At 42.3% G+C, this 14,620-nt stretch overlaps 1 protein-coding gene across 1 annotated transcript in view; it reads left to right on the top strand.

Annotated features, from left to right (window-relative positions):
- ITK (IL2 inducible T cell kinase) overlaps nucleotides 1-14,620 on the top strand; it is a 50,303-nt gene that overhangs the window by 30,637 nt on the left and 5,046 nt on the right. Inside the window, exons 8-15 of the mRNA XM_081938436.1 lie at nucleotides 715-769; nucleotides 1,719-1,798; nucleotides 3,514-3,650; nucleotides 4,392-4,466; nucleotides 9,773-9,944; nucleotides 10,965-11,181; nucleotides 12,562-12,626; nucleotides 13,996-14,114. Of these exons, the coding sequence (XP_081794562.1) occupies nucleotides 715-769; nucleotides 1,719-1,798; nucleotides 3,514-3,650; nucleotides 4,392-4,466; nucleotides 9,773-9,944; nucleotides 10,965-11,181; nucleotides 12,562-12,626; nucleotides 13,996-14,114 (920 nt within the window). The remainder of the gene's footprint in view (nucleotides 1-714; nucleotides 770-1,718; nucleotides 1,799-3,513; nucleotides 3,651-4,391; nucleotides 4,467-9,772; nucleotides 9,945-10,964; nucleotides 11,182-12,561; nucleotides 12,627-13,995; nucleotides 14,115-14,620) is intronic.

Consider the following 14,620-nt stretch of genomic DNA (forward strand, 5'->3'; position numbering starts at 1 on the left):
GGGATGCATGTGGGGGGAACTGGGGTACAACAGCAGTTGTGGGGGGCATGCACACATGCATTGCATTTTGGGGATGCACATGTACTGCCCGCTTTGGACACTTGATGCCAAAAAGGTTAGCCATCACTGGTCTATGGAGTGCAGGATGGCCAGAGCACCTGGTGCTTGTGGCACTAGGGCACTAGGGCAACTGATTGTGCCATGGGCTTCTCAGCAGCAGGGGTAGGGTGGCGGTGCTGGGACAGAAGTTAGAAGCCTGTGGGCAACAGTGGCTGGCTGAGACTTCCAGGTATCTAATTCAGCCTTGCACTACCATCACTGCCAAGGAGTGCTCCTGTACAGGGTGACCAGAAGGACCAAGCTGGGGGGGAATTCAAGAGGAGGAAGTTTCTCTCCTTGCCAAGGCTCGAGACCAGAAGGAACCAAGACAGGAATTGCTTAAATTGGTGTGGTCCTTGAATTGTGACGAGTTGGATTCAGTTAACAATGACAATGGGCACTGCTGGCATTCATATTGTTAACCAATGTGGTTGTGCTTTATGACCTCATTGCTTAGGAATGGAAATTCTGGTTCCAATTACCATCATGACCTGAGGACTACCGGTATCTACAAAAATATCTTATTTATTTGCCATGATATCAAACATTAATGCTGTTTATGAATTGGTTCCACTTGACACACAATATGTTTTGCTTTGTATTTAATCATTGCAGCTGGTACAACAAGAATATCAGCCGAACCAAAGCAGAAACAAGGCTCAGGGAAGAGGTAACGTAACTCCCTTTAGATAGTACCCACATTTTACTGTACTTAAATCAATGTCTTGCTTCACTTACTTGGGCATATAGGAAATTAACATTCAGTGGTGTAATAAGGAAAACGAGTAGTAGTTTTGAATTGAATTGGTTAAAAATCTTTAATTTGAATTGGCTGGTTATGGTGGTTATTGTAAATTATAATTCCCACTCATTGTTCCCCAGTCTGTCTGCTTCCCTGATATGATTGCTGAACATATAAAATATAGGCAAAATCACTACCTATTGATGGCCTGAATCATTGGAGGAAAACATGAGATACTAATGGAGAACAAGCAAGAAGGAATTAGTTTACTTTTGGTGCAACTACAACAGAAGACAAATTCTAGCTTTCAGCAGCTTTTGAATATTTTGGAAACGAAAAGAAGCCCAACTGTTCAGATTAATTTGACATTACTGCATTCCTGTTCATTCTCCATAATTTTGAGGGTGTTTGGTCTGTTCCTTGTTAGATATCTTCTCTTTTTCTTGCTTCCTTGTGCTTTTGCTTTGTTTTACTTTCCTTTAGGCAAATTGTGTTTGGATGTATGTGTACATTTACAAGCATGAAGTATAAATGCCTTTATTATATGATTAGCAGTGGATACATTTGGTCAGCCAGTTAAGGTGCTGGGCTACAAACAGGAAACCCCAAATTCTAGTCTTGCCTTAGGCACAAAGACAGCTGGGTAACTTTGGGCAAGTCACTCTCTTTACAAACTACTACTGAAAAATGTGTTGCCAAAAGGATGGCATGGATTTGTCCTGAAGTTCCCACAACTGGAATGAATGAATGAATGAATGAATGAATGAATGAATGAATGAATGAATGAATGAATGAATGCTTATGTAGCATTTCAGACTTTAAAACTGGTCTTTTTACAGATTCCTTTGTAAATTCAATGTATCTCATCTTTCTGCAGGATAAAGAAGGAGCTTTCATGGTGAGAGACTCTAGGCAGCCTGGCACCTATACAGTCTCTGTCTTCACAAAAGCATTAAAGTAAGCTAGATCTTAGGAGAGGTGGCATTTTTATTGTAATATACGGCTTTTTCATGACATTTTTTGGAGATCTTTCTCTTCACAATAGTAATTCATCTTTATTTTGTTTTGCACAATTATTGTGACAAATGCCTTTTAGCATAACTTGATAATTCAAAATAAAGTAAAAATATATGTTATATCTAATATCCTGACTTTGTTATTAATATACTTTCTAATAATTGATGTGCTGTTGAAATATACTATTACTATCATTATTTTTAGGCTATAGGTATTCTTGCTGCCCTCTGAATTATTCATTTGCTCTGCTCTGCTTGTCTGCTGCTTATTCCCCAAAGATCTGCATAGCTAAGTGTCAACATATAAAAAATGACCCCCTAATTCCAAATGCACTTAAAAGAGTATGGGGGGAAAAAACAAAAAACTAAAACATACAAATATCCTGCACCAGCAAACTCTACTTGCAATTGCAACACATGGAACAGGTAGCTTTTTTCTCAATATTCCTAAAGCCCAAATGGATAGATAACCAAACCTGCCAAAGAGTGTCAATAGCAATTCAAAATGGATCCCTTACAAGGCCTCATCAAGTGACAATCCTTTAGTAATGCTACCCGGAAAGAGTTGATGCTATTTAATCTGATTAACTGATAGATGAATAGAGGAGGTTATTCCTCATAAACATACATTTGTTTTCAATATTAATTTCTCAACACTAACAGAAGGCATAATTTTGATGTTGCTGCAACAATAAACAATTTATGTAAAGACTTCCTTTTTACAACCCTATAATCCCTTAATTTGGGGTAGAGTTGGTGTGACTGGATGGACCTGAGCATTTACTGGCCAAATGCCCTTCCTGATGCCTACATGGAATAAGCAGTAGATATTTTTTCTACTAGGAAAGAAACATCTGCCGCTACCTAGAATTAAACTCTCAACCTTCCAAGTGGGAGGCAAGTGTCTTCACAACTAGGCCACTCAATTAATTTATATATTTCTCTAAAAGCTAGTTTTCAGAATTATTGGTTCTTTAAATAATCCCAGCAAACACAATTATATGTTGCTATCTCTTTGAACTATTTATAGAAATAGTCTTCATTTTTTAAAATAAAATAATAGAATATGATATCATTGATGTATTCATTTCAGTGAATGTTCTTCAATCTTTCTAAAGTCGAATCTTAATAGTTTCAGCCTAGATAAAGAACTATAGTTTTTATTTTCTGTATTTTTCCGCCATTTTCCTAAAGATGTAACGTGTGACTTTTCGGAGACATTTAATAATGCCAATAGATTTTCTACACAGATCTTTTGGTATTTTCTCTAATTCCAAGATTATTCTTTCAAAATTAGAGGAAAAGGCTATTTGTTTTATGTCTTCATTTTGAAGTAATAGTAGAACCTATATATATTCTAGCCAATTTAGTCTCCCAGTTTAGACTTTCCAGAGTGTGGCATTCTGGTACTTGTTTCAAGAAACATAACATAGCAAGAAAAAAAAATAGTTTCACAGTAAAAAGTTTTACGGTAAAAAAAAAATTACTGTGGAACTGTATAGCTAGCAGACTCTAATAAAATGGTTCATAATATTTATTCATTGGTTCAAACCCGAATTGGATTGATACTTCATGAATCATTGGTCATTTTGCCTTACTTGAACATTTTAGCTGCCTTTACATTATTTTAAGGAGATGTATTTGCTGTCTTTTTAGCAATGACAATAGCTCTGTTATAAAGCACTATCACATCAAGGAAACCAGTGACAAGCCCAAGAGGTATTACTTGGCAGAAAAACATGTCTTTGATTGTATCCCAGAATTGATCAATTATCATCAGTATAATGCAGGAGGTAAGTTCAGATAAGAAAGGTAAAAAGATGCAGATAACTTAATTCTAAGATTCTAAAAATGGAAGGAAAAATTATCTTGACATCTGATGTTTTAAATAATTCCCTATTATCAAAGTTCTTAGTATAAATGAATATCCATTTATTTTGTATCATAAAATGCTGAAAGTTTCCTGAATACTGGATCTCTTACAGGAAGCCTATATTCCTTGCTTTTCTAGATATTCTGGGAGAAAGTTGATATAAAACGATTAGCATGATCAGGTACATGGTCAAAGTGCCTATATACTGCATATTCAAAACTTCATAGATCTTGCTGAAAAATTTCACATAATAGGAAAATTGTTTTGGTATACTTTATTGAAGTGTCACATTGGTAACTTCATTATTTCTATATTTGATTCTAAGGTACATCTCCATATAGCACATCTCCATAATTCTATTTTATGCCCATCATTTTTTTTCCTAAACTGCCAAAAGCTGGCATTTATGAGAGGTCCTTGGTGCTTTCTGGGCTTGGTTGTTTTCTTTCAGACATTTCATTACCCAAACCGGGTAACAACATCAGTGCTAGAAGTATATCACTAGTGCTCATGATGTTATCTAGTTTGGGTAATGAAATGCCTCCAAGAAAACAACCAAGCTCAGAGAGCACCAAGGACCCTTCATTTCAATCTTGAGTTACAAAATCCCCCTACCTTTGAGTCTTTTTAAAATGTATTTGTACATTTCTTCAAAACACAGGTCTTGTTACTCGGTTGAGATATGCTGTCTCCTCCTGGAGAGAAAAAGCGCCTATTACAGCTGGATTAAGTTATGGTAAGTAAAGTAAAGTAAAGTAAAGTTTTAGCATGGCTTGGGATTTTAATCAAGCCAGTCTAAAGTCTCTCTCCCTAAGTTTGTGCAGTATGTACAGTGTACCACCAGAGGTAAGAATACTCTAGACCGTATGTACTCAAACTTAAGACAAGCATATAGAGCAATCCCCCTCTCCCATCTGGGTACGTCTAACCACATCTCTCTGCTACTGTGCCCAAAGTATATCCCCCTTAGGAAAAGGATGCGACCAGTCTTGAAAACTGCCAAAATCTGGCCGGAGGGAGCACTCTGCCAGTTGCAGGACTGCTTTGAGACTACAGAGTGGAGTATATTTGAACATTTGGAGCTGCAAGAATTCACTGACACTGTACTCTCATACATTAAAATATGCACAGACAATGTAACAGTGAATAAGCGCATCAGAGTTTACAGTAATCGTAAACCCTGGATGTCAGCAGTGGTACAATCACTTCTGAGAGCCCGAAACTCCACCTTCAAGGCAGGAAAAGAAGACAAATACAATGAAGCCAGGGCAAACTTGAGAAGAAGCATTAAGGCGGCTAAACAGAAATACAAACAAAAGGTAGAGAAGTATCTGGAAGATAATAACTCAAGACAGGTGTGGCAGGGGCTACAACACCTAACCAGCTATAAGGGCAATATGAAAAAAATAGCTAATGCTAATGCCCTGCTAGTAGGGGAGCTAAATATCCTCTTCACCCGCTTTGAGGTCAAAAGATCAGTCTCTGTGGCTCTAGCCCAAAGGCCCTCTGACCTCCAGCCATTCATCCTGGATGAACATCAAGTGAGAGCTGATCTGAAGGCTGTAAATCCCAACAAAGCTGCAGGTCCAGACAGGGTGTTGGGGAAAGTGGTCAAAACCTGTGCTGACCAGTGACGTGCGGTGACGTTTATGACTGGTGAGGCTGGTGACGTCATCAAACCACGTGGTTGCTCCGATCGCAGGGGCGCAGCCCAAACGGAGAAATTTCTTCAGCTCCAGCCTCAATCAGCGCAGCCGCGGTCCCCTTTATCTTGCCTCAGGAAGGAGGGGAATGGGACCACGTGTGCAGGGGAAGGGGATTGCGGCTCTGCTAATCTGAGGCTGTGCGCTGAGGAGCCGCCTGCACACGTGGTCCCATTCCCCTTGCAAGGATCCCGGGCTCGCCCAATGCAAAAAATGCCTGGGTACCGTGTTTCCCCGAAAATACAACCTGTCCTGCGCTCACTGACCTAGCGTTATCCCGAAAGCGCCAAGTTACAGGAGCCGGGGGTGGGGGGAGCGCTCACGTTGCTTGCCGCCTTCGGTATACCGCTAGGTTGGGGAGTGGCGTTCTGTCCGGCCAGAGGGGAGAGTTGCCGGGAAACTCTCCAGCCGGGAAAAGCGCCATTCACTGACCTCAGCAGCCGCCCCGCAAATCCCCTCTCCAGCCGGGAAAAGCGCCATTCACTGACCTCAGCAGCCGCCCCACAAATCCCCTCTCCAGCCGGGAAAAGCGCCATTCACTGACCTCAGCAGCCGCCCCGCAAATCCCCTCTCCAGCCGGGAAAAGCGCCATTCACTGACCTCAGCAGCCGCCCCGCAAATCCCCTCTCCAGCCGGGAAAAGCGCCATTCACTGACCTCAGCAGCCGCCCCGCAAATCCCCTCTCCAGCCGGGAAAAGCGCCATTCACTGACCTCAGCAGCTGCCCCGCAAATCCCCTCTCCAGCCGGGAAAAGCGCCATTCACTGACCTCAGCAGCCGCCCCGCAAATCCCCTCTCCAGCCGGGAAAAGCGCCATTCACTGACCTCAGCAGCCGCCCCGCAAATCCCCTCTCCAGCCGGGAAAAGCGCCATTCACTGACCTCAGCAGCCGCCCCGCAAATCCCCTCTCCAGCCGGGAAAAGCGCCATTCACTGACCTCAGCAGCCGCCCCGCAAATCCCCTCTCCAGCCGGGAAAAGCGCCATTCACTGACCTCAGCAGCCGCCCCGCAAATCCCCTCTCCAGCCGGGAAAAGCGCCATTCACTGACCTCAGCAGCCGCCCCGCAAATCCCCTCTCCAGCCTGGAAAAGCGCCATTCACTGACCTCAGCAGCCGCCCCGCAAATCCCCTCTCCAGCCGGGAAAAGCGCCATTCACCAAGCCCTTGCGCAGCTGTCCCAGGCGACCGCTGCTGGCTGCTGCTGCCTGCCGCCGCCCCGCTCCGCTCCGTGCATAACTTCCAAACTCCAAAACTTCCAGCATCGGCCACTCTAGGAGTGCTCTCTATGGTGGGCCGGCTGCTGGACAGAGAGTTTTCCGGACAGTCTTCCAGCAGCTGGCCTACCATAGAGAGCACTCCTAGAGCGGGCGATGCTGGAAGTTTTGGAGTTTGGAAGTTATGCACAGAGCGGAGCGGCGGGGCGGCGGGCGGCGGCGGGCAGCAGCAGCCAGCGGCGGTCGCCTGGGAGAGCTGCGCAAGGGCTTGGTGAATGGCGCTTTTCCCGGCTGGAGAGGGGATTTGCCGGGCGGCTGCTCAGGTCAGTGAATGGCGCTTTTCCCGGCTAAAGAGGGGATTTTCCGGGCGGCTGCTCGTGAGCATAGTTACCTCATGGCTACTTCGCCCCTGAGGCTGTGCCCGGCTCTTCGGGAGCCAGTTTACAAGAGAGCAGCCGCCAAGGCAACTCTCCCCTCTGGCCGGACAGAACGCCACTCCCCAACCTAGCGGTATATTGAAGGCGGCAAGCAACGTGAGCGCTCCCCCCACCCCCGGCTCCTGTAACTTGGTGCTTTCGGGATAACGCTAGGTCAGTGAGCGCAGGACAGGTTGTATTTTCGGGGAAACATGGTACCTAGGCATTTTTTGCATTGGGCGAGCCTGTGATCCTTGCAAGGGAAATGGGACCACGAGTGCAGGAGGCTCCTCAGCACACAGCCTCAGATTAGCAGAGCCGCGATCCCCTTCCCCTGCACACGTGGTCCCATTCCCCTCCTTCCTGAGGCAAGATGAAGGGGACCGCGGCTGCGCTGATTGAGGCTGGAGCTGAGGAGCCTCCTGCACACGTGGTCCCATTCCCCTTGCAAGGATCCTGGGCTCGCCCGATGTAAAAAATGGCGAGATCGGCACACTTGGGGCTGCTGCTGAGATGTCCAGGGAGGCTAAACCAAGCCGCGCGCCTCTCCCAGCCACTTTCACGGCTTCCTGGAGTAATTCTTTTTTATTTTCATGACGAGAGTGGTGAGGCTCCGCCTCCCCTGCCTCCCCTGACTGCACGTCACTGGTGCTGACCAATTAACAGGAGTCCTGACAAGGATTTTTAACCTCTCCCTGCAACAGACTAGAGTCCAATCATGCTTGAAAGCAGCCACAATTATCTCAGTTCCGAAGAAAGCAGCCATAAAAAGCTTGAATGACTATAGACCCATTGCACTGATGTTTATAGTGATGGAGTGCTTTGAGAGACTGGTCCTACAACACCTCAGGTCCTGTCTTCCACCAAATTTTGATCAACACCAGTTTGCTTATAGAAGCAACAGGCTGACAGGGGACACCATCACCACTACTCTACATATTGCACTGAGCCACGTTGAGAAATCTGGGAATTATGTCAGAATGCTTTTTATATTTATTTATTTATTTTTCAGGATTTATAGACCGCCTCCTCTCCCCGAAGGGACTCGGGGCAGTGTACAGGTGTCTCATTAAAATGAATACAAAAGATAAATATTCTATACCCTTAAAAACGAATTAAACCTAATACAGCTGTACAGAAAAGTAAAAATTAAAAGCAACTAAAAAGCATACCCCTAAAAAACTTAAAAATGCAGGCTTGAGGGACTAAAATTGGGAATTAGGCCAGGCCGGCTAAATTGAACAGGTGGGTTTTTAGCTTCTTAAGGAAGGAGCAGAGGTCGGTGGTAGTCCTGATATCCGGGGGGAGGTCATTCCAGAGGGTCGGGCCCAGCTATAGTCTATAGTTATAGACTATAGCTTGGCCTTTAACACTATCTTACCAGGAATTCTCATTGAAAAGTTGAGTGACCTGAATTTCTCTCCCCTCACTTGTGAATGGATCAAAGACTTCCTGATGGATCGTCCACAAACAGTAAGGGTTGGGTTCTTTACATCTTCCACGCTGAAGCTCAGCACAGGCTCCCCTCAAGGCTGTGTGCTCAGCCCATACCTGTACTCGCTGTATACATATGACTGCATATCCTCTGATCCATCCAACATCATAATAAAGTTTGCAGACGACACAACAGTGCTGGGTCTCATAACTGGAGGGGACGAATCAGCATATAGGGAAGAAGTCCAGAAGGTATCTGCATGGTGCTCAAGAAACAACTTACATCTAAATACTAGTAAGACAAAGTAGATGGTGCTAGATTTCTGGAAGCACAGAGAGGAACCTGCCCCACTGTATATCGAGGGGGGCTGTGTGGAGAGGGTTTCCTCTTTTAAATTCTTGGGAGTGCTTATTAGTCAAGATCTCACCTGGAGAAACAACACTTCTCTGGTGATTGGAAACCCAACAGAGACTTCATTTCCTTAGAGTCCTGCGAAAAAATCAGGTGGAACAATGGCTGATGACCTCTTTCTATCGGTCCACCATAGAGAGTGTCCTCACATATTGTATTACAGTATGGTATGCTGGTTTAACAGCTGCGGACAGGAAGGCACTACAGAGAGTGATCAATTCGGCACAAGAAACCATTGGTTGCCCTCTGACACCACTGGATGACATCGCCAGATCTCGCTGCTTTAGCAGAGTAAAGAAGATACTCAGAGATGATTCACACCCTGGTCAGTGTCTCTTTGCACTTCTACCATCAGGCAGAAGACATCAAAGTATGGCCAGCTGAACAAACAGATTTAAAGATAGTTTCTATCCTTGGGCTGTGAGACTTTTAAATACAACCACGATCATTCCATGCACATGCTAGTTTTTTTTTTCTTTCTTTCCTTTTTCGTTTCTGTTATAATTTTGTACCAGTAAGGTTAAAACCAATTTTGTTGGATTTAAGTACAATGACAATAAAGATTATACTTAAACTAGATGTTTTGCGAAAGGGGCTTGTAATTTTTTTACTTTGAAACAAAATGAAACTCACACTTCTTTTCTTTAAAATTTAAATAAGGGTAAATAAGGCAGTCACGAAGCTTCTTTTTTTTCCATGAATGGGAGTAAGAGTGCAGAATTTGAGAAGAAATAATGATTAAATGAAGGATTCCTAATCAAGTTTTTTCCACATACACAAACACTGGCACTATTGATTATATAACAATTATTATTTATTGGACAAAAGTAATTATTAGGTTGTTTTTCTTTTGCTTTTTCCTAGGCAAATGGATTATTAATCCGCAAGAACTAACATTTGAACAGGAGATTGGTGTTGGTGAGTTTGGGGTGGTTCATCTTGGCAACTGGCTTGATCAGATGAAAGTGGCCATAAAGACAATTCGCATAGGAACAATGTCAGAAGAAGACTTTATTGAAGAGGCCCAAGTCATGATGTAAGCAGTATAAACACCTACTAAACTCCCATTTTATTTATACAATGAATAATTAGGTGACATGAGTTTTAATTATTTGATGTAGCTCACATTATTATTTATTTTAAGTAATTTTGATAAGTCTGACCACAAACTTTTAAAATTACTTTTATAATTAAACTTAGATTCCTCTTCCAACTTGTTTCTTCAAAGCAACACTGAATGTTGTGCATCATGGATGAAATTAAAAGATATGATGTGATCGACACATCTCTTCTATAAATATTTACTGGAAGAATTAGAATTATCAAATGAATGTTGTTGTCTACAGTTATGTGCCTATTTTTGTATGAATATTAGCAAATGTGTACTGCTTCTTAGTGTCAAGTTGACATCAGGCATTTTTAACATTAGGCAAGTCTAATGGCATAAAGCTTCTAAAGCATGTGGATTAAATAATGGTAGTCAGTTTTTGGTTTCTATGCGGGTTCCTTTTAGATATCTTCAGAATGTTTGCTATGTACTATTTTTGAAGTAGTAGAGATTCTATCATTGGCACTCACAAAGAAACTTAAAATATGACTGCTTTGTGATTTTAAAAAAATCTTTCTTACACTGTTTTGCTATGTCTCACATACATGACTTTCTCCTAAACATGATTGACACTATCAGGCATTACAAGTTCTACAAAATACAATCTCTAATACTGTTTTCAATTAAGTTTTAAGAACATTATTTTTCTTTGAGGTAAAGTTTATTCACGGTGAGTCTATGAACACATATTTAACAAGATTCTTATTTTTCAGAAAATAAAAAGTGTCAGTGAAATTTTGTATCTGTGTGTGAAAAGAGTAACTTCACAATTGATTTCCATTTCAACAATTATCCATAGTGAATGAGGGAAATGTAGTGTGGTGTTTACAATAATCACACTTTACCTTTTTCTTTCTTTCTTAGTATATCCATCATATATCTGGTTTTCTTCTTTTATGGTATTCTTCCTCATTTGAAAATTCCTGATTCATCTTTTTGCATCATCAGGAAACTCTCTCATCCCAAATTGGTCCAGTTACATGGGGTATGCGTGCAAAATTCTCCTATATGTCTAGTATTTGAGTTCATGGAGTTTGGATGTTTATCTGATTACCTGAAGAAGCAACGTGGAAGCTTATCAAAGGAACAACTTCTTGGAATGTGTCAAGATGTGTGTGAGGGAATGGCTTATCTTGAGGAGGCATCTGTCATTCATAGAGATCTGGTATGTCTGGATCACATCTGGTTTCCCTGCAAAGAAATCTATACCATAAAAAGGCAGCATAAAAATGAAATTACTCCCATATATTATCTTTAAATTTTAATGTAAGAAGGCTTTCGGGGTTTGGACCAACAGTGGGGATTGTGCAACAGTGGGATTGTGCAATATTTCTGATTATTCCTTCTATGTGAGAGTGTTAAATTTTTTATTGGTTTTGTTTGGTTTTATAGTGCCCAGTAGCTTTCTATGTAAAGTAAATTTAATGTTTTCATAGGTGTGCTAATTTCTTATTGTTATTGGTATGATAATATATGATAACACACCAAGATTCTGTCTGCAGGGCCTAGATAGAGAGGATTACAAAGGACTGGATAGGGGAAAAAATAGGTTCAAATCCACCACCATTGAATGCTGGTGCATTATGGAACTTCCTGGATGCAGAGACTTTCCATCTTTTGTTCTGGATGGGGTAGCATAGCCTCAAACAAAGCCAGAGCTCCATTTACGGAATCTTCTAGACCCGTGATGGTGAACCTATGGCACGCGTGCTACAGGTAGCACGCGGAGCCATTTGTCAGGGCATGTGAGGCTTGCCATGTCAGCTGGCCAGCATGTGCACTTTGGCCTTCTTTTGAGGTCATTTTTTGCCCTCCAGAAGCTTCCCTGAAGCCTCCGGAGGGCTAAAACCGGCCCTACGGGCAAACTGGAAGTTTGGGAACGGACTTCCGATTTGCTTGTAGGGGCAGTTTTAGCCCTCCGTAGCTTTCAGGGCTCCTCAGGAAGGCTCAGGAGGGCAAAAAATGACACTACGAGCAAACCGGAAGTCCGTTCCTGAACTTCCGGTTTGCCAGTAGGGCTGGTTTTTCTCTCTCTGGAGGCTTCAGGGAAGCTCCTGAAGCCTCTGGAGGGCCTCCGAGGGGTGTGGGGAGGCTGTTTTCGCACTCACCAGGCTCCTATTAAGCCTCTGGAGCCTGGGGAGGGCAAAAAAAGCACACCAAAACTGGAGGGGAGCGCTGGTCGTGCGTTCATGTGCACTATCATCGTGCGCATAACATTATGGGTGTGGCACACCCGTGCACGACCCCCCTGCGCTCGTCCCTCTTTTGCCATCACTGTTCTAGACTTATGGCTGCTGCTCAAAAAGCAGATGACATCCAGGAATTAGGGGGCCTTTGCACAGCTTCATCTTTTGTACCAATTATACCCACTCCTGGATCAGCATGTGCTATTCATGGTCATTCATATTCTGGTCACTAGTGAAGTTCATTTTTTTCTCTTTGACAGAAGTTGATAAAGGATTTTCTGTCAACAATAAATGTAGGTATTCTACAATGTGGCTCATATTACCTTCTACAAATATATCCTGTCTTTTCTTTCCCGCAGGCTGCTCGGAACTGTTTGGTGGGCGAATTTCAAGTTGTCAAAGTGTCAGATTTTGGAATGTCACGGTAATATAGATTTATTATTCATTATTAGCCCTATAGGTTTTTTTAAAATTATATCCAACCTAACCCAATTCAACTTTATTATATTGGCAAAAGCTTCTAAAGCTCACCTCAGTTTGTTTCTGCTGCAATTTCTATAACCTACTCCTCCCTTGACAGCCAGCTTAAGAGAACTAAAGGATCTCAATGCATTTTTGTATTAGTTTATCATTTGAATTTTCCCACTGTTCACCTCTGCAAATCTGTAACTAATATGAATGAAAATGGTAAGGTTCATAGCACAGCCTTTCCCAACCAGGGATTCTTCAGATAGGTGAGCACTGTAACTCCCAAAGTTCAAAGCAAAATCCATTTATAGGCACTACTACATTGAAGGAGGCAGCTAAAGCTCATACCTAGAATGCAATATTGTATAGCAACTCTGCTTGTTCAGAGGGACGTTAAATGTCTATGGAGATTCTCAGTCATCCAGGTCATGGATGTCCCAAATGTGCTTTCTCAAGAGGCAACTGGACTTTCTGGTTTTTCTTTGAAGATGTTTCGCTTCTCATCCAATACGCTTTTTCAGCTCTTGGATGAGAAGCGAAATGTCTTCAAAGAAAAATCAGAAAGTAAAGTTGCCTCTTGAAAAAGCACCTTTGGGACAGTGGGAGATTAGTTCTTCAATTCTATCCTGAAATTTCTCTTCCCTTAAAACTTGCAGATCAGATTTTGCAGGTACCCAAAGGACTGTATTAGGAAAGCAAAATTATCTTATCATAATTATGCTAATAGAAGTTCTGCATGAGATGTTATTGGAGTTCACCTAATAAATATTCTACTCACAGAAACACCCAACATCCTATCATACATAGCTTTCTAGGATAATTTCCTACTTTGCAGATATCTTTCTATCACTTGCCAGCCAGACATATTCCAATTATATTTTATTGGTCAACTGAAGTCAGTTCTTTCCACAGACATTACTGCTTTTCTAAAGAGGAGTATGTGAAAGAATAGCAGTACTCATAAAATCAATGATGGCATTGGTTGCAGCATAACAACAAGCCGTCTGTTTTATTTCAATAGCTTCCATAGTTCTGACAGTTAAAGAGAAGCATGTCTAGAGAATAGTTAGTGTTTGATAACATGGAATGAAAGTCAATCTGTGTAACTTCCAATCTGGGTATATATATATACTGGTATATATCCCTGTTCTATTATTGCTAGTGGATCAAGTATATAAAAAGATAGAGTCTCCTATATCATTATAACTTATGGTTTCAGATTAATGATTCAGTATCAGTTTGAGATTTTAATCTTTGTTTTTCATGCATGAGCTATACCATTAGAATTACTGTTTAAATACTTTAAACAAATCTATCTCTTTTAGGTATGTTCTTGATGATCAATATACCAGTTCCATGGGTACTAAATTCCCCATCAGGTGGTCAGCACCAGAGGTTTTTTCCTATAACCGCTATAGCACCAAGTCGGATGTATGGTCATTTGGTAAGAGGCTTGAACAACAAACATCCCAGTAACATAATTGCTTATGGCATGTGTGCCAGAGGTGGCACACAGAGCCCTCTCTGTGGGCACGTGCACTGTCGCCAGCTACTCTTCCAGGTTCTGTCACACACATGCACAGCTGGTCTGGCCTGCATACTCACTGGCCAGCTGCTTTCTTCTGGATTCCAGCACGCACATGTGTGCTGGCCAGCTGGTCTTCATGTGAAGACCAGGTGGCATGCTGGAACCCGGAAGAGAACAGCTGTCTGGCATGCATGTGCATGACGGAACCCGGAAGAGCAGCTGGCCGCCACATGCATGTATGCATCTCTTCTTCCATGTAAGCATTGTTTTGTTAAGATGGGAAGTTAAGGAGTATTTATATACTTTGCACATTTCTTGGGTATTGATATAAAGACTGACCTCTTCCAGTCTGTTGATCTCTATGTTGTGTTTGCCATAATTCTATAAATATTCCAGCAATTCCCATAGCCTTCCAAATTGAT

The sequence above is a fragment of the Natrix helvetica genome (assembly GCF_964273705.1).
Source record: "Natrix helvetica genome assembly, chromosome: 1".
Lineage (NCBI taxonomy): Eukaryota > Metazoa > Chordata > Lepidosauria > Squamata > Natricidae > Natrix > Natrix helvetica.